Source organism: Trichosurus vulpecula, chromosome 8 (genome assembly GCF_011100635.1).
Source record: "Trichosurus vulpecula isolate mTriVul1 chromosome 8, mTriVul1.pri, whole genome shotgun sequence".
NCBI lineage: Eukaryota > Metazoa > Chordata > Mammalia > Diprotodontia > Phalangeridae > Trichosurus > Trichosurus vulpecula.
This window is the reverse complement of record NC_050580.1, coordinates 163,819,406-163,840,152: the sequence shown is the minus strand read 5'-3', so window position 1 is coordinate 163,840,152 and position 20,747 is coordinate 163,819,406. Positions and strand designations below refer to the sequence as shown.

At 35.5% G+C, this 20,747-nt stretch overlaps 2 protein-coding genes across 3 annotated transcripts in view; one reads left to right on the top strand and one right to left on the bottom strand.

The window, feature by feature from the left end:
- PIGB (phosphatidylinositol glycan anchor biosynthesis class B) overlaps positions 1-12,475 on the top strand; it is a 28,850-nt gene extending 16,375 nt beyond the window's left edge. Inside the window, exons 10-12 of the mRNA XM_036734638.1 lie at positions 8,743-8,956; positions 11,564-11,744; positions 12,082-12,475. Coding sequence (XP_036590533.1) covers positions 8,743-8,956; positions 11,564-11,744; positions 12,082-12,195 — 509 coding nt within the window. The 3' untranslated portion in view covers positions 12,196-12,475. The remainder of the gene's footprint in view (positions 1-8,742; positions 8,957-11,563; positions 11,745-12,081) is intronic.
- CCPG1 (cell cycle progression 1) overlaps positions 12,445-20,747 on the bottom strand; it is a 49,492-nt gene continuing 41,189 nt past the window's right edge. Inside the window, exons 7-9 of one of the 2 annotated variants that reach the window (XM_036734637.1) lie at positions 18,933-19,051; positions 16,430-17,967; positions 12,445-13,243 (exon numbers count right to left, since the gene is read on the bottom strand). In XM_036734637.1, the coding sequence (XP_036590532.1) occupies positions 13,054-13,243; positions 16,430-17,967; positions 18,933-19,051 (1,847 nt within the window). In that variant the 3' untranslated portion in view covers positions 12,445-13,053. The remainder of the gene's footprint in view (positions 13,244-16,429; positions 17,968-18,932; positions 19,052-20,747) is intronic. The other variant, XM_036734636.1, reaches the window with a different exon arrangement.

Genomic DNA, 20,747 nt, shown 5'->3' with positions numbered 1-20,747 from the left:
ATGTTGATGTAAGAGGATACAATGTTCAAGTTAATTTATAGCAAACAAGAGATCTGCACACATATGGTATACATAAACTAGCCAGTATCTCTTAACATGCAACTTGTAAAGGTTTATGAAATGACAAGGCTCTGTCTCACCAAACAATAACAGAAATGTACACATTGAGTTTGTCTTTTTAAGTTTAAATTAAGATATATTTTAATAAAGAAAAAAACCCTTTATATTAAATGCTATTGGAACCTATTTATAATGTTTTTCCAACACATAAAACATTTATTCTTTAAAAATAAATCTAATGCATATTTGCAGTTTTTAAAGTAATTCACTCCTTTGGTTATATTTAAGTAACTGTCTGAACTATATTGAATATTTTAACTTATATAATTTATCTATAAAACTGCTTTTCACTACATTTTTCTACTAGAGATTTACTACTTGCTTTGCCAGTAACTTCTGTTTCCTATTTTTAAAAGATGATATTAATTGAAGCCTAGCTAAACTGTTTTTATAAACTAAGAATGATTTTGAACTGGTTGTTCTTTGGGTTTTTTTAACTAATGCAAAGTTTTCTTCAGAATAATTGTTGATCCTTTTTAGATATTGTGAATTAAGAAAAGCACTTGGATTAGGAGCTGGGGAGACTTCAGAGTAGGCAGCTATTATGCTCAAAACTGTTTTAAAAAATCCTAGGCCAGAATTAAACTGCCTCATTATCTTTGCGACAGTTTGGTTAAGAGATCTTCAGAGCTCATCCTGACATAGTTTGACAAATTCTTCCATACAGATATACGGCTGTTAGTCTTTGTAGGTACATTGTGACCACAGGTAATGAGACTAAATCCACAAGTCAACAGTCCAACTTATTAGTCACACCTCATATACAAATATAGTGAGCACTTAGAAGCCCCCCACTTCTAAGCAGATGTATATCTGCTTAGGATCTATATATAGAAATTTGCTGATTTTTGGTGGACTATTTGCAAATGGTCAGGACGACCTTATTCAAATGTGAATAACTCTGAAACTGACTTGTGGAGTTTGAATGGTATATTAGGATTTGTGTTGATAAATGAAGATCAGACATGATAGTACGGTAAGTGCTATTTTGTTGAAACTTACCCAAACAGCAAAGATCACCAGCATAGAATCTGAACTTTGACTAGTCAGGAATGAGTAGATAGATGGAAAGACAGGTCCAGCCCTTGTCTAAGAGTTGTGGCCTTTTATCCTTTTTCACATTCTTTCCTTAAGTCACCCATGCACATAGGCACCTGTTCAGTTATTCCCTCACACCTGTTTTGCTCAAGAAAAATTATATTCTGTTCATGAGGACTTATAACAGACTTTGGAATATTCATTTTGAGAAACAGCTCAGTTTATATGGGTTTGGAATTTTCCCTAACTAGGTGTTATTTTCAGAGCTGCTAGCTAACAAGTGCCTATGTCAGGGTGGGGAACCTGCGGCCTTGAGGCCACATGTGGCCTTTTACAAAACAAATCCTTAGGATCCTTTAGGATTCAATCAAAAGGCCACACTTAAGGATCTAGAGGGCCACATGTGACCTCAAAGCCGCAGGTTCCCCACCCCTGGCCTATGCCATAAGGAGGCCTGGAGGCAGAGAGGTACATATAGGAAGAGTAATGGGTGCTGGACAGAAAGTGTTGTCCCCATGTGTTAGATACTTTTATAGAAATGTGCCCATTTTGACATAGGTGGCCTATTTGCAAATGACCAGGATGGCACTATCAAAATGTAGATAATGATTTAGAGATCATTTAAAACCATTAGGATATCACATAGCTCAGCTCAGACCTGAGATGAGCAGAATACAGTTCAAGTGAGAATTAATTCTGTGTTCTCATACTTCATTTTCTTGGGTTCTTCAAATTTGGTCAAGGTTATTTTGGCATATATACATACATATGTATTTATATGCTACAAACACACAAAGACACACCATTGTACTTCTGTCAGGTGAGAATTTTATTGTTTTTGGCCAAAATCCATTCTAAGACTTATAACAAGCATGATCTTCAGATAGGTTATAGCATTAGAACAAGTTTCTAAGCATAAAAATATATAACATTTCAGGGGTAATTTCATAAAAAGATCCATTAGAGCATCATGCTGACTTAACTTTTATTATATAAAATAGCTTAGATTTTGAAGCAGCTAGGGCAAAAAGGGAGGTTCTAAAATTACAGATACATATCTTACCTTTTCCCACATTGATTTTTTGTGAATACTAAGAAACTTCTGGTTTAATTAAATATGTAAGGAGGAATAAGAAGTAGTATGAAGATCCTTTGTTTCAGAAGCTTTGCAAAATACAATTTGGGAGGGCTAGAGGAGACCAATGATAGTTTGCTTTTGATAATGGCAGTAGGCATGGTCTGGAAACAGATGGCTGCAAAGGCTTCCTAAACTTAAGAAAGATTGACCAGTTAAATAAGTTCTGTAACTCTGTAATAAGTTCTAATTATCCAGTAGCTCCTACAGAACTTTGTGTCTAATATAACCAGCCTCTTAAGCTTACTATTTTAAGATCTAGTCAGGAGTACCTGATTTTGAAATTACCTCCAGGTCCTTAGTAATGGAATAAGGTTGAAGTAGACATAAAAGCCAGTCCTTATGTAGTCCAGAGTTGGCAACAGCACAGTTTTGATAAAGTGGTTCTCAAATCATCAGCTGAACATCACCTGATCTCTCTTTCCTCAAATTTCTCATAGTCCTTTGCCTGGCTCTTTTTCACTTATCACAGTTCTCTTTCAGACAGCATTGTGCGAACGTAACTTTGCCCCCACTATACTTGAGAATGACTATGTTGTATCTGCCTTTACATAACCAACAACTTGCACAGCATCCCATTGCCTTGCAGTTAGTAGGCCCAATAGCTATTTATTGAACTGTTTGGATTGAAATGAATGGCAGCTCCATGAACATGGGATCTAACTGATGGAGTTAATAAATTCTGCCCACAATAGCTAACAGAAAAATAAAAGGCAAAAGGATATTTTTTTTAATGAAATGTATTTTTTAGGGTTTCCTCTTTTTTGAGTGTATATGTTGTTCCAGGCTCACAACTCTGTTCCCCAAAGAATTTGGGCTACTCTTTTGCTTTAGAATTTTCAATAAGGACTGAACAGGTAACAGTTATCACTGTCCTACAGCCGTAATATTTGTTATTGCCAGACACTAAGGTTACTTGGGGTGAAGATTGATGGTGAAGAGGTGGAACTTTCCCCCTGTGAGACAGGACCCTTACCACCATCCAAGCCATTAGTCAATCCAAAGGAGCTCCTAGGAAGCATATATCCCTCTAGGAGGATATTGAATCTCTCCAGAGGACATGCTTCACACTTAAGACTTCAGAGAATCAAAATAATAGCATTTTAGAGCTGGACAGAAACTTAAAGAGATTTGAATCACAATTCTGAACATGAACAAGTTATTTAATCTTTCTGAGCCTGTTTCCTCATCTGTAAAATGGTTAATTTTGTACTGCTTACCTCACAGAGCAGTTGTGAGCAAAGTACTCTGTGGAGCATAAAGCATTATGTGACTATGGTCTATCAGCCTTTCAAAGTTTTTTCATTCATCCTCTATCTCTAGTCAAAAGAAATACATTTCCTCCTTATGAAAGCTAATCCCTGCATTTCTTCCCTGAATTATATCACTTTGCTAGGATCTTACTTCATGAATGATCATTAATCTCTTGCATCACCCTTCTTTGCCCCTGCCCTGCCCACCCTCCTACCAACAACAAATAGGCTCATCTCACCTTCCTAGACCCTTTTGCCTCAAAATTGCTGTTTCTACTCTCCACTGCCCAAACATCTTGAAAAGTGGTCTACACTTGCCACTTCTACCTCAATACCTATTCATCCTTTTAAATATCTTGCATTGTGGCACCTTCCCTGACCACGGTATTAAAACTGTTTTCAAAGGGCACCACTGACCCAGTTGACGAATCCTTAAAATCTGCTGGACCTCCCACCAGCATTTGAGACTGGTGATTAACCCCTTCCTCCATTTCTAGAAATTCTGCCACCCTCTGGCTTTCTTGATCTCTCTGGCCATTCCTTCTGTCTCCTGGCTCTGCTTTCTTTTTGCCTACTACACCAAATATATCGGCAATCTTGAGACCCTTTTGAAATCTGAGATTTTTTTCTTCAGCTTTTTTCTGTGAATCCATTACTTTGTAATCTCATTCACCCTCAGGGATTCAACTGCCTCTTCTATGTGGATATCTCCCACATCAGTTATCTCTAGCTCTTCCTTACTGAGATCAGAAACATTTCCTAATGACTTCTAAATACCTTCACCTGTATAAATCTGAAACCTTAACTCCAAGACCTGTTTCTTCTCCTGATTTCCTAATTTTTTGGAATGGCATCACCACCTTATCTTTGTCACTTAGGTGTGAAACCTTTGTGTCATCTTTCTAGCTTTCAGATCCTTTAGATTGAATATTTCTATTTTTTCCCCTTCTATACTGCTCTTACTCTGTTGCAGTCTTATGGTCTATTGCATTTTACACTCTTGCCCTCCTTTTTGATAGTATCAGATTTCCTTGACTTTCATGATCTTCTCAGGCCCTTTCACTAATTCACTATCCTCCACCTTCTCTAAATGTGGGTTCTCCAAAATAACGTCAAGCCCACTTTATTATACACTCTTCCTTGGCAATCATATCTACTCCATCTGTTTCACTTTTTCCCTACATGCAGATGACTCCTAGTCTAGCTCCAGTTTCTCCTCAGAGCTCATTCCAAATTTCCAGTTTCTTGATGGATATCACTGCTTGGAGTATACTGCTGACATCTCAAATTCATCATGTCCAAAACTGAATTCATCATATTTCTCTCCAAACTTTCTTACTCAGATTTGACTACTTCGGATACTACTTTCTGTCATCTGGGTTCACAACTTGGGAGTATTCCTTTATCCCTCCCTAATTCTGTCTCCCCCGCATTTGATAGGTGCCAGACCTCCCACTTTATATCTGCAGTATCTCTGATATGTCCCTTCCTCTGTATTCATTGTATCATCCTCTCCTTATTACATAGACTACTCTTATAGCCTCCTGATGATCTGCCTCTCCTTTGCATTCCATCTTTTACTGAGCTGACAATAGCCTTGTAACCTTGGGCAAGTCACTTGATCTCTAGGTCAGTTTTTCATGTTAAATTAGTTAACTAGATCTTTCAAGCCCTCAAATTCTGTATCTGATGGCTGCATCTATATTCTACCTAGTTTTATGCTGTGACTGGTATGACTGGTATCTACCTCTACCTATGCTGTTGCAACTAAGTTCACCCTGCCCCTAGTAGGATAATCCATCTAGAACTGAGATGCTACTTTTTTGTGATAACATTTAAACAGAACTTGTAGGGTTGTGCTTGTGGCTTTTGTATAATCCCTATGTATTTGCATTTCTGGTATTGGTTGTTTGAATTTTGCCAGTTTTCTTCCCATGAAGTCTTTGAATAGTCACTAAATTTGGATAGAAGTCTTCAAGACTTACACAGGTTAAAACAGTAAGACCATAGATTGTGTGGTGTGTGTAACATTTTGTAAAAGCTAATTAGAGAAGGAAAAGCTCCTGGGTCATATAATCTTACTTTTAACTTTGGAAACTCAAGAGCAGAAATGAGTCACAAATATTAGTGCTACCAAGTTTGAACCACCGCTAGTTCTACAAAACCATTATAGGATTATTAGTTAGGATCAGATGTGCACAGGGAATAGAGCAGTTTCATGAATAAACCAAGAACCAGCCTTGGGGCCTAAAAGATATGACTTCAAGGCTTACCTCTTACACACACATTAGGAGGATGACATGGGCAAATCACTTTAGCCTCTCAGGCAACTAGGATTTAAGTGACAAGAAAAGTTGCTGATGTGCCTAAATGAAATTTGTATAATGAAATCACACATCCAAGCCAAATATACACATATAAAGGAAATCTTTGGTATTTAATATAGAAGTCTTCTTAAATAAAGGAGGCCCTAAGCTATCTAGAACCAAGGAAAGGGAAGAGGTAGAGGGGATCTAAGGTATGAAGGATCATTTTCTATTATATTCAGAAGCTGGCAGGTGATGCATATACCTTCTTTCTCTACCTTTCTTATGCCTTCTTACTTGCTTTCAGAAGTGGCAGTAGGACTAGTTTTGCCTTGCAAAAAGTTGGCGCTTAATTAAACCAAGCCACTGAAGAGGCTGGAATGGAAACTAGACAGATTTACTTTCCAGAGATGATTAAGCTGAAATCAAGGTTGGCTGAGGTTTGCTGCTTTCTAAATGGGGCCCTGCATATCAACTCTTTGCCAAAAGCAGAAGTAATTTTTCAATGGAATATTAGTTGGCTACCAGTACAAAATTGCAAAGTTTGGCAGAGTTCTTCCCCAGCTTTCATTCCTTGTCTTCTCCTTAGCAGCCTACGTGCCCAGAACCCTCATGCTGTCATCCTATCTAAATTTCCACATTGCAACTCCCTTCTGCCTTGTCTCTCATGGAAGTAAATCTGAATAGAGGCTCTTAACTGGGGGGAAATGGTGCTGTAAAACTGGTTAAAAAAACCTGCATTTTTATCTCAATATAATTTTCTTTGTAATTCTGTGTATTTTATTCTATGCAATTAAAAGTGTTATTCCAAGAAAGGGTTCATAAACTTCACCAGACTGCCAAAGGGCTCCATAACACAAAAAAAGGTTAAGAATCCCTGGATTAAAAACAGGTCAGTGAGGTATCAGTCAACAAGCATATTTATTAAGTGCCTACTATGTGCCAGGCATGATGCTAAGCATTGTGAGACCTATAGGTTTAACTCCTATATTTGCATCCCAAATGCATCTGTAATTTTATAGCTGTTTTTTTGCATAAGAGTAGAAGTGAAGTATCTCATGATGCCTCTGGTCAACACAGGAAGACCTGCTTTCCCAGCCACTTACATTCCCCCACCTGATCAGCCAAGAAGTGAAATGCATGGAGTCAGCATTGTTTAGATGCATCTAATTACACTCCTCCTTCCTTTAAAGTGTTTCTGCAAAGTTATCCAGATTAAGGAAGTTCTCTTACACTTCATTGGACTAGATAACAATGCAATTATCCAGTTGATTTTCCATTTCTGAAGATAGCTTGTTAATGGTGTTTTATAGCTTAGAATTATGATGTCTGCTATATAATTTTGATGCTACAGGTCAAGATTTACTAGTTACCAGAGATAATTGTTTATTTCTGTTCTTAAATATTCAGTTTCTGCCATGTAGAAAGAGCCCTTCTACTAATCTAAGTAAACAAGATTAGTCTAAATTGGTGACTAAAATCAGAGAACTGTCTAAACATCCCTAAAAGACAACATATCCTTTTCAGGAACCTTTCCTAGAAAATGAGATACAATTAGAATGCAAACTGCTTGAAGACAGAGCCTGTATCTTACTTCATCTTTGTACCCCAGCACCTAGTGTAATGCCTTCAACATAGTAAGAATTTATTAAAATTTATTGAATCAAAATTAGGCATTTTATTTCATCTGAGGTTGTTCTTCAGTTATTTCAGTTGTGTCCCAACTCTTCATGACCCATTTGGGGTTTTCTTGGAAAGAGTCTAGAGTGGTTTGCCATTTCCTTCTTCAGCTCATTTTACAGATGGGGAAACTGAGACAAACGGTTAAGTGACTTGCCCAGGGTCACACAGCTAGTAAGTGTCTGAGGCCAGATTTGACCTCAGGTTTTCCTGACTCCAGGCCTGGCACTCTAATCCACTGTACCATGAAGCTGTCCCTTCATCTGAGGTATGTTTGTAACATGTTTCTGACTCTAAGTCAAAGTGGAACCCCTTCTCCCCAAATTTGGCTACAATAATGCTAGTCATTTAGAGGGACCATTGCATCATTTAGAGATCTTTACCTAGGCATCTCAAAACTTGGATTTTATTTCCTCTGACAGAATTAAAAGGAATGGTTGCCACTCCTAGTCAACAAAGTCTTTTTCCATTTGAGAGGGGCCTTGTAAGATAAGCATTGAGATAAGGTTCAATTCATTATAATAAGGGAGAGCCACTCAAGCTATCAAAATTGGAGTGGACAGCTTTTTGTGAGGCATTGGATGTCCATTACTGAAAGCTGGGTGACCACGTGTCAAAGAAAGAGTAGAGGGAATCTGTAGTTTCAATATGGACAAATGGCTACTTTACAGAGTCTCCTTCCTGGGACAGCATTTGGGACTTCATGCCAGGATGTGTAGAAGACCTCCTTTATCTATTAAATATACAATTTGGTTATATAGTATGCATCCCAGACACAAATCATAGAGATCATTGATTTTTATTGAACATTGATAAAATTTTCAGTGCCCACAAGGGACGTTCAGTAGTTACAATACTCACAGGAGACTGGACTAGAATCTGTAAGGCTCCTTTTCCACTTCTTCTGAGCCTACAGGATACAATGAGGTTCACATACACAAATATACACAAAAGTAGGTAAGCAACTGCACAGCTTGATGCAGAGATGATAAAATGAGTAAATGAAGAGGTAGGTCAGAGCTAAATGATAATAGGTAGACTATTAGAGAATGATTAAAGACATAATCAGGGCATCCTAGCAAATCTTTAGACAATACTACACCATGAAATCCTCAATAAATTAACATTATTAGTTACTGTCACAATATACAACCCCCAAAAACCCTTAATTATTGTCAGTAATTTGGGCTCATTTTGTATATTCTTCTAGGACATTCTTTAAATCACTTGAAAACCTGGAAGAAACCAGCACTAAGTTTTCTGTTTTTATCAAATACGGTCCTGGCCCTCTACACTGGTTTGATTCATCAACGTGGTTCTCTTGATGTTATGACTCATATTCAAGAACTCTGTGACAATTCCCCTAATCAGTCTTCAGCCTCCGTCTTTGTAATGATGCCTTGCCACTCTACGCCTTATTACAGGTAACTAAATTAGTTCAGTAATGGCACTGATTTAAAAATGTGGCTTTTTTAAAGTCCCTGGATATAAATTGATGGATGACCAAATGATTTTTAAAAATCTTATTTAAAACATTTATTCAAATATATTAGTATTGATCCCTAACGTAAAAAAATAATTCAAACTCTTAATAAGGCATTTTTAATGACATTTAATAGCATTTAAGATTTTATGTTAATTTGTTTTAAAATAATTTTTCCTAAAACTCAATGTGATTTAACCAAGGAATAATAAACAGCTCTAGAATGTGATGTAAAATACTAAAATAAAGTAGCTCCATCCATTCAAGAAGTTTTAAAATAGAACGTAGTTCTGTACCTACGTTCTCAAGAGGGAAGACAGCCACAAGTTACTAATGAGAAGTCATCTTTCCTTGTGGCTAGCTGTCCTGTTAAGAAAATATTTTCCAATTAGAAATACTGGAGTCTGAAATTTCTGTATTGTGAAAAGTTAACCACTTAAGATACACTGATGCAATCCACCAGACTTAACAAAAACCATCCTTCAATAACCCAATTTGAGAAGCAGATAGGTCTGTGCTTGTGCTGCTTTGGAGTCTCAGTCTCCACAGAAAGTGAGAAATACAGTTTCCCAGAAATTCAAGGCAAACAACTGGTTTAACTTAACTCCCATGCCTTGCTATTTTAGGGACCCCTTGGAGTATGCCTTAGACCTCATCATCTTTTGAAAAATACCTCCTTTAAAGTTTACAATTCTGAAATTATCCCCTCAGTTTACAATCTCTTCTCCCTTCCATCTCTCCAACTATCTTACATCTAGAGCCTAACCTTTGTTCTCACCTTCACTTCCATTTCTTTGGTTTCTTCCTCTTTTCCCATTCCATCAGCCATAAAGCCCTATTCTGGCTTTACTTCTTTCCCTTCATATTTCTGACTGTAATTTAGCCATTTCACTATGGCAGTGTTTTTCATTTTCAAAACATTTGGCTTCCTTGTCCCTCCATCTTCCTACCTGTTAACCCCTAACCTTGGGCCACTATTAAGTACAAATAGTAACAATTATTGTTATTATGAATAGCTAAGATTTACATATCTAAGGTTTTCAAAGTACTTTACATATATTATCTCATTCGATCCTCACAATAACCTTGTGAAGTGAGTACCATCATTATCCCCAAAGGCTAAATGATTTGGTGACTGTCTCCACTAAAATTAATGCAGTTTAAGCTCACCTAGGCCACTACTGATGCATAGCAATCCATGCATCTTTAAATGACTCTATACTACATTCCTTACAATAGTATTCCCAAACCACTTCCTCAACCTACCATGTCTACCTTCAGTGCTCATTTCTCAACAGACAAAAACAAGCATGGTGAAGCTTCCCCACAATACCTCAAAATTCTCATTTCACTTTCTTCTTCCCTTAGGTTGAAGATGAAGTCACTTCTTTTTGCCAATACCTCTCCACTGGTGCCCTTGATCACATCCCCTCCTCTCTCATCTTAAATCTCTCCCCCTACAACGTCCTTCCCATCTGACACACTTGCTCAGGTTTCCTTCTAACTAAAAAAAAAAAATTGTCTTCGACTTTTCCATCTTGCTGTTAACCTACTGTTCTCCCTTATTCGAAAAGTTTAAGAAATACTACCTCTGTTTATGTCCCCACCACCCTACAGAAACTGTTTGCTTTGCTACAGATCTGTTGATGACTTTAATTGCCAACTCTGTCCTTAATCCAGTCTTCATCCTTCTTAACCTGCTTTTGTCCTTTCTTAGTCTTTCAGTGTTCTTCTCTGGTACAACCTCTTCCTCCTACCCTTCTACATATGGGCATTCTCTGAGGCTTTGTCCTTCGCCCTCTCCTCTTTACTATCCGTTAGCAATCTGAGTCACTCCCACAGCTTCAAGTAATTATACTTGACATATATCTATGTTAAAATGACTTTATTCCCATTTCCTCACATTATTTTGCGAATGTTTGTTGAATTGTTTCTCCCCTTTCTCCTATGAGACAGAATGAACTGGAGATCTCTGAAATTATAGAAGTCAATGGGAATAGTGATAAATCACTATTATAAAAATTTACAAGTAATTAAAGATGTCCATGGCTTATATAACATAAAGTACACCTGTGGTATGCAATATTTCTGGATTATAATATCACTAGTTAGGGCATCTTAACTCAATAAGAAATTGAGGTTTAATTTTTACTTTCATGATTTAAGAAATGCAGATTGGTTAAAATCCACCTTAAATTGCATGACTAACATAATTTTTATATGCTAAAGAAATTTTTGTTGTTGCTAAACTGCTTATCAATGAACAGTTAATCCTTCTCAAAGTTTATTTCAATTTGCATTAAACTTAATGTTTGCTTGAAATGAAACCAAGGGGAGAATAAAGGGGAAAACTACTACTTTAGGTTTATATTGTGTTTACAATAAAAAAAAATATAAGACTCAGTCTGGGCTTTCTCTCCCAAGCTTGAACAAAGCCCCAGTTTGATTAGGCTATATATGCTATGAAATGAGCTTAGCTTTAAGACAATTTCAGTATTCTCCACACTTTTTCTTATCCTTTTGAAAAAATGTATTTTTTTTCCCTTAGCCATGTTCACTGTCCACTTCCAATGAGATTTCTTCAGTGTCCCCCAGATTTGATTGGAAAGGAGAATTACCTTGATGAAGCAGATAAATTTTACTTAAATCCATTAAGTTGGCTAAATCAAGAATTTACCAGTAATACATTATTGCCTACTCACTTAATCATCTTCAGCGTTTTAGAAGAGGTGAGTAAATATGAGAGAACTTTGGGAAACTGCCCAGGTATGTTAATCTCAAACTCCCACTCATATATAGGTGGTATTTAAAGGTACTATCATACCTCAAACAAGTCATTTTAACTTGGCTTTTTTTTTCTCCTAACAAAAATCGATCCAAATCCTCTGAAGCTTATTTTTCATCAAATAAACTAATTTACTAAATTGGTTATTAGAATTTAGAAGTTGTTGCAAAAAAAAAGCAGATTAATGTACTTAAACAACTAAAATAAGTTTCTTTAAAAATCTTCAATTCAAATGTGATTATATACTTAAAATAACTTTTTAAAATATTTTACATTTATAGGAAATAAAGACCTTTCTAATTACAAACAGCTACAAGAGAACTGCTATTATCTTCCACACTCACTTGCCTGAGGGCCGAACTGGAAGCCACATATATATTTATGAAAGGAAGTAAAAATTAAAAGTCAGCTGAAGATGAGAGTTGAAACTGTACTATGTCTTTCTTGGAGAAATTATATTTACTTGTGAAAATATTAAAACTTTTTAATTTTTTTAAAAATTGGGCAAGTTTTACGGAAATAGCAAACAACAATTACCATGAGCAACTCTTTACCAAGTGACACTGTATGATCCCCCTTTAGAGGAAGGATTAATCGAAGACATTTTCTTAGAACAAGAGTAAAATCACATACTTAACAATGCTACATTGTCAATAAAGACCTTTTTTTTCCCCATGGTGTAGTTTTATTTTTCCTTCCACAATATTCAGATGTGCAAGAAATTTCACAAATGAACAAGTCAGCCAGCTCATTAAGAAGGCAGCAAATTCTTCACAAGTCAGTGGGCTCTTGAACCCAAAGAAAAGACAAGAAACAAGTTTATAAAACATTAACAGAGGTGAAATTCCATCACAATGTATTTTTTCCAAGGCAGCTCAACACCAAATTTAACACAAACATCAGTGTTAATTATACTTTGTCATATACGACTTGAGCTTGTCTTACCTTAAAACAAGAGGAAACTTCATTTCATGCACAAAACCTATTGCATGCCTGGCTTCCCTAATGGTAAAACTACAACCAAACTTATTTCCATTGCCAAAAAGTATTCAGCAGAGAGCTAAACTACAAAGAAAATGCAAGTTAGTAAGCTTTGACGGATGCTTTTGAGTTAAAAGTGTAAAATTCACCAAACTGATAATTAGAGATGAAAGACATTGACTTCTTGGTAACTTCAGGTTTAGTTTTCAATACTGAACAGAGTAGAGAACATCTACAATTCTCTTAAAGTTATCTAATTTACTTAATCATGTTCAATATTTTGGGTCAAAAGGTAACTGCCCCAATTCTATTTCAAGATTTGCCGTGTGTCTTCCATTACTTCGACCATGTTTATGCCATTTACCTTCCCTCTTATAATGCTGTGGCTGAGGGTACTTCTGCTCTTGTTTTCGATGCCTGGAGTTTTCAATATTAACCATACGATGCTTTTTATCAGGGCGACTGAAAGCAGTAAACACATTTTTTTCTATGTTAGAAAAAAATTCCTTTAAAATTAGGGAAAGAAAATAAAGATTTTTCTCCATTAAATTTTAAACAACCCTCTGAAAAAACTTTACTAAAGTCAATAAGTGGCTGAAGAACTTTAAAAAAAATTATCCCTGAAATACCCAGTTTTACAGTATATTAAGTGTATTTCTTCATGAATATTTTTCTAATACCATTCCTTTAACCTTCTTGTCCCCTCCATACATATAGTCATCAGAATCTCCACAGCATGAATTCTGCATATATGAATGATTAAAAATAGAAAAGCCATCTATTTAAGGTAATCTTTCTATTGTGTCTTCTTGGCTTAAATGAGGATTTCATTAAAAAAAAATAAAAAGGGAAAATCTTAGTTAAAAATCTTCAACAAATGACCATACTTAGCCCCAGAAAAGTGATGAGAAAATGCAGCTCCCTCTCTTACTTAAAGAGGTGAGGAACTATGGGAGCACAACGTTGCATCTACAGACAAATTAGGGTGATGTGTAAGTTTTACTGAATTGCTTCCCCTCCCCGCCATATTCTTTGTTAAAAGGAGCTATTTCACTGGGTGTGAAGGGGGGAAGAACATATTGAAAGGCTACAGTAATATTAAAAACAAAAACAACCAATTTTTAAAGAGCTAAATCTTAAAAAGGATACATTAAAATTTAGTAATTTTACTAAATTTTCTTTACTAAAATTCTTAAAAGAATTACAGTTTTATTAGTGGGAAGAATATTTTGTGCCTGGATTACCATGATAGCCTAAAAACTCTTCTACCTGCCTTGAGTCTCGAAGCACTGTGAACCTTCCACAAAACAACCCTCACCATATTTCTGCTTTAAGAATCTGCTCCTTAAGTGAATGTGTATATATGTATATATCTATGTGTATATGTGTGTCTATGTATGTGTGTGTATATATATATATGTAAAAGAGAGAGAGCAGACACAGGGTGAGTTGAAGATGAAGATATCTAAGATATCTAAAAAATAAAATGAAATTAAGGGATGAGAGAGCAACATACTGAGAGAGGGAGATAGGGAGAGATAGAATGGGGTGGATTGTCTCGCATAAAAGTGGCAAGAGGAAGCAGTTCTGTGGGAGGAGGGGAGAGGGCAGGTGAGGGGGGAATGAGTGAACCTTGCTCTCATCGGATTTGGCCTGAGGAGGGAATACCATACATACTCAGTTGGGTGTCTTACCCCACAGGAAAGAAGAGGGAAGAAGATAAAAAAAAAATAAAGGGGGGGGGATGATGGAGGGGAGGGCAGATGGGGGTGGAGGTAATCAAAACAAACACTTTGGAAGGGGGACAGGGTCAAGGGAGAAAATTCAATAAAGCAGGATGGGTTGGGAGGGAGCAAAATGTAGTTAGCCTTTCACAGCAGGAGTATTGGGGAAGGGTTATACATAATGATACATGGGTGGCCTAGGCTGAATTGCTCGACTTCTTGGGGAGGGTGGGTGGGAAGGGAAGAGGGGAGAGAATTTGGAACTCAAAGTTTTAAAAACAGATGTTCAAAAACAAAAAAAAAAAAGTTTTTGTATGCAACTAAAAAATAAGATACACAGGCAATGGGGCGTAGAAATTTATCTTGCCCTACAAGAAAGGAAGGGAAAAGGGGATGAGAGGGGAAGGGGGTGATAGAGGGGAGGGCTGACTGGGGAACAGGGCAACCAGAATATATGCCATCTTGGAGTGGGGGGGAGGGTGGAAATGGGGAGAAAATTTGTAATTCAAACTGTTGTGAAAATCAATGCTGAAAACCAAATATGTTAAATAAATAAATTTAAATAAAAAAAAAACAACAGGAAGAATCTGCTCCTTAATGGACAAGTCCATGTGTTCTTGTGCAACCTAAGGTGCTAGGCATACAGAAGATGTTTATAACTGTTTGTCAACAATATAAAGATTGGAAGAAGGCAAAGTTTTGTCTCTTCAGAGTTCCTTAGGGAAATTTTTTTAATAGATTAGAATAACATAGTCTATCAGCTGTTTATATCTAATTATTTGCTTTTAAAGTACTTAAGCATTCATTGAAATCTCCTTTACATAACATATTTAGCAAATTCTGTCTTCATTGGTAGTTACATGACCCAATCTACTGTAATTATGCAAAATTCTCAATGTTTTACTGTATATGTGTAGCTTTAAATGATAGTTAAATCACTGAACTGAAAATGACTATAGAAACATATGAACTTAAATTGAGAACTAGTCATTTTGTTGTAATAGCATGTATACCTTGAAATTCATATTTCAAAAATTAATCACAGGCATTATGGTTAAGAAATGTAAAATAATCATGGGATGATACTACAACATGAATATCCTCAATCCATTACAAAGTTAAATAAAAAAATACTGGGCTACTTAGGGGAAACTTAAGCTTCCTTCTTTTTGGTGAAGAAGCCACACTGAAGGAAATACACACAGAAAAGAAAAGGTCTCTAATAATCTCTATTATTAAGGCCTCATCTGATAGGTCTCAAATCTTTCCATTTTTCATTTCCAAAATACTTATAAATGTGAAATAACAGAAACAGAGAGGATACTGCTGAAAGCCTGAATGGCAGCTTCTCCTTTTGGGATGAGAAACTTGAACCATCTATACCCTCTTATTCAGTTTTCATTCTAATACATATATCCAAAATTAAGGGTTTTCAGTGAAGAGGGTGTATTTTTTTTTACCAGTGGAAATGAAAAGCAGAAAAATGTTACTGTTTTGACAAAAGACAAGGGAGGCATCATAGTATATACAGCGTGACTAAAAAAACCAGGGTCAGATTTCTATAAGCTATATCTTAAACTTAGAACTTTTAGCAGTCAAAATAAGTATTTTCAAAATACCATTCTATATATAAGTTTCTGGATGGATTTAAAGACTAAGAAATATGCTAATAAAAATTTATATATGAGAGAAAAGGAGAAAAATAGATTTTAAGATTATTCATTTTTGACAATTTTTTTTTTAAGACAGAATATTTTTTGTGTCCGTAATTCAACCTGGAACTACCTGGGAAAATTCCCATCTAGTAGAAAAAAAAAAACTTGCTCTTTTCAATTTTTCACTATTATAAAAATAATTTCGATAATCTGTAGCTATCTGTAATATTTAAAAGCTATTCCAATCATATTGTACTATAGAAACCAACCTGGGTCCATACTGAGGGGAAAATGTGTCACCAAAGAAATGTCTATATATATAGTCATCCAAATCCTCAAACACTCCATGATTATCTACTTGATATTCCTTCATGTCTTCAAGATAATCTTTAACATCATTAACAAAGTCAGTGAACAACATCTGATCATGAATAAAGACACTGTTATGGAAAAACTTATTGATGAATTGCTGAAGTTCTCCCCAGTGATGGAAGTCATTTACTTCTTGCTGCACATATCTTTGCATTAACTTATTAAATTCATCTATTCTTACAGGGTCTAATACTCTGTTGAAAAGGCTAATCGATTCCTGATGAGCACATTCAAAAACACTGGAACAGCCTTTTGTCAGACGGTGATAATTTTTCACACAGTCTTTATCAGTGGTGCCTTTCTGGGAGTCTGTGTTTTTACCAAATGTTTCAAACTGAACTGACAGCTTTTCCTGATGACCACATTCAAACAAATCAGGAGGGTTTTTTAAAAAGTGGTAATTTCTTATCGAGTCTTGGCTTGTGCTACATTTTTGTGAATTTGTGTTCTTCCCAGATGTTTCAAACTGAACTGACTTTTGTTTTCTTCCAGATCTTGCCATGCTGGGGCTTTTATATGTGTTTTTTGAAGGTGGTCTAGGTTGAGGATGCAAATATTCACGATAAACAGTTTTTGCTTTTTTAGTAGCTTCATCTCTTTTATCTCCAAATTTTTTATTCCCTTTTTCATCAAAGATATTTTTGGTGGTATCTTTGAAATGGCTAAAGGTAGACTTAACAGAATCTGAAAATTTTTTCAAGTTTTCCTTAACAGCTTCTTTAGCCTGTTTAATCTTTTCTTTATGGTGCCTTACAAACTCCTTTGTTGAATTCTTCATGGCATCAAAAGTTTCCTTAACTGAACCAAACAAGGTATCTTTAGACTTCTTAGCCTTGTTAGTTCCCTTGCTACCTTTATTTTTTTCACTGTTTTCTTGTCTTCCACTTTGATCTTTTGCTTCAACATATAATCTTTCCCACAAATCCGATCGCTGTTGTTCAAAGTTTAGCTTCCATTCCAACTCTGTTAATCTTCCTCGTAAAATTTCTATTTCCTTATTTTCAGTCAGTGTATTGGGAGAATCTGCATCACCTGATGACTGCTTACTGCTTAAAAGATCCAGTTCTTCCCTTAAGGCAATGGTTGTTTGTCGTTCTTTTTCTAGTTCCTTCCTTAGCATCTGTGCTTCTGCCAAGAGGGTCTCCTTCTGACTGAGAAAGCTATTAGTCTTTTGCTTTTCTTTTTCTAAATGCTGTTTAAGTTTTTGATTTTCAGAAACTATCAATTCAGTACTTGTTTCTTTATCTTCCAAATTCCGAATCTGTTCCCTTAGTTTCCTCAACTCTTCCAGTAAGGAGGAAAAAGCTTTTTCTTCCTTTTCCAGAGACATTCTTAAATGCTGGTTTTCTGTAGCAAGGCTTTTCTTCTGTGTTTCAAAGGCTATCTTCTCTACCTCAGTAAGCTTCAAACATGATGCAAGATTTTCTCTCAGTGACTTAAAAAAGAAAAAAAAAAGTTTTTAAAGAAAGACTTCGATATTGTTTTATCCAATGATAATATAAAAAACTGTTACCTTTGTTATTTATGTGTGCACAGCAAGCATTATATAGAAAAATATCTCTAAGCAACATTTGCTTTTGCCACATGCTATACAAGTATAAGAATTTTATAATATAAGTCTAGATATATAATGAATAATCCTTCCAATGATTACTATTCACATGGCATTTATTGGTTTATTATTAAAGAAGGCTCTTCAAAACTATCATAGTTCCTACCTAAACAAAATCTCTTGGCAGGACATATTCCAACTCCTAACATTTTAATGTATTAGTACAGAAACCTTATCATTACTAACTTTCCTCACTTAATTTTAACTGCGCTGAGGTGGGAAGGTATACGTGTGAAGAAATGAAAAAAAAAAAAGTCCCAAATGCCCAGAATAAGCCCTGCCTCTTTGTGGTTGTTAAAACAACATATAAATTGTATGTCAACAAGTCACTTTCACACACTAATCCATTTGTTGTTGTTGCCTCTGCTGGTTCTACTCTACCACTACCAGATTCCTTTAACATTAGATGACAAAGGAAGAAATCCCCAAATGCTGAAGGAGCAGCATGGGCACAGTTGGCTACTGTATCTGCTTAATTAACAACTACTGCTAACTCTAGAAGCAAAGGGCTTATAGCCAGTTAACTTCCTTTGTGAGAAAAAGTGTTTCTGCTTGAGGAACACCTCAAGAAGTTTGCTACATAACCAAGAGAAGTTTTCCACAGCTAGAAGATATTACGGACAGACATCTCACATCTTTGTTGAGAACTCAGAAGAGCCAATCACTTATCTTGGCCCACAAGAAGGCCTAAGCGAAGAACCTTGGGGAGCAGCTGTACACAAAACCAGTTGTACTTTCAAAGGTTTTATCTAATGAACTACTAAATGTAAGGAAACATTAATACCCACCTTATCACCAGAAGACCCTTGTTCTTGCTGACATTGGTAAAGATAATCCTTCACACCATTCAATTCTTCAGCATGTATCTTTCTGACTAGCTCCTGACGTTTTTGAATCTGAATGGTACCTAAAACAATATTTATGAAATTCTTCTTTACACATAAATCAAACAAAACTTTATAATTTGTAACTTCATTTTTCATTTTAAAAAGCAACTATTTTACCCAAAGGACAGTAAAATCCCATTTATCCAGACTGTAGGGGGGAATTTGGTATCCTAGTAAACTAAATGTTAATGTATGTATCCTGTAATTCACAATTTGCAAAAGAATTATAACAATTACTAAAAATATGCTAAACACAATTTAATATTTGATTAAGAAGACACTGTAGGGTTTAATACCTCATAATCACCATTGTGAATTCTACTATGTCAATACATGTGCAGGACATGAACAACGTGTTGTTTTTTGTTTGATTTTGCTTGACTGTTCTTACTGCTACAAGAGAGTTATTTGTCATGGGGAATAAATATAGTCAGTGGGTAGTGAATGCAAAAAGTGGGGGTAGGTTTTGTTATTATCATGTTAAGTTTAAAATATATTTAATTTTTAATTAATAATTTTTAAAATATTTATATTATATTTATTTAAATATTTAAAATATCCACAAAGTCGGCTTCATACACAATATTTTTGCTCAGTTTCGAATATATTGAAATGTTCTTATGTTTAAGTTCATCATAAAGAATTTTTTAAAATGTATGTCAGAATGCAGTACTTGAAAAATTCTAGTTATCTGAGCTTTGGTGGCTTGGCATCTGGATAAATGAGATTGCTGAATGATTAAATGTTAATTAATGACAAAGGAGAATAAGCTAAGTTAAATGTCATTAACTTTTCATGTACACCAACAAAGGAGAGTGAAGTTTAATTTTTTTATAACAAAATGAAGAAAACCTCTAACAACTTACAGGGTTTCATTTTGGAGTGTTTTGTTTTTGAAAACCTCTGTGAGGAAGAAAGTAGTATTGCTTTCCTTTTACATAGGCAAAAAATGAGGCCCACAAAGTTCAATCTTGTACAGGCATACCTTCTTTTATTGCACTTTGCTTCACTGCACTTTGTAGATATTGTGTTTTTTATAAATTGAAGGTTTGTGGCAACCCTGTGTCGAGCAAGTCTACCGACACCATTTTTCCAACATGTTCTCACATGTCTTTGTCATATTTTGCTAATTTTCTCAATATTTCAAACTTCTTCCTTATTTTATTAAAGATACTATTGTAATTATTTTGAGGTGCCCCAAACCACACCCATAGAAAACAGCAAACTTAATCAATAAATGTTGCATGTGTTCTGACTGCTCCACTGACCGGCCATTCCCCCATCTCTCTCCCTCTCCTTTGGTCTTCCTATTCCAAAACACAACAATATTGAAATTAGGCATGTGACTCACTTTATTGTGATGTTTGCTTTATTGTGGTGATCTGGAAGCAAAACTGCAGTATCTCTGAGGTATGCATGTTATCTGTTTGCAATGCAAGCCATGAACAGAAATGGAAATACAACTTTTTTCAGTTCTATTTTTCCATACTGTATATGTTATGGATGCAGCCCAAAAATAAGGAAGGGAGAAAAAAAACCACCAAATATTATCATAATTCTACTCTTTAAGTTAATTTTGGCAAGACCCCATGTAAGCAGAGCTTTAAGGGACAGACTCTCAGGAAAGCCACAGCTCCACTATCCTCTCAGAAGTTAGAAAGAACTTAAGACTAAATAAAAGTTGACATATTTATCTACTTTAGAATATATGATGCA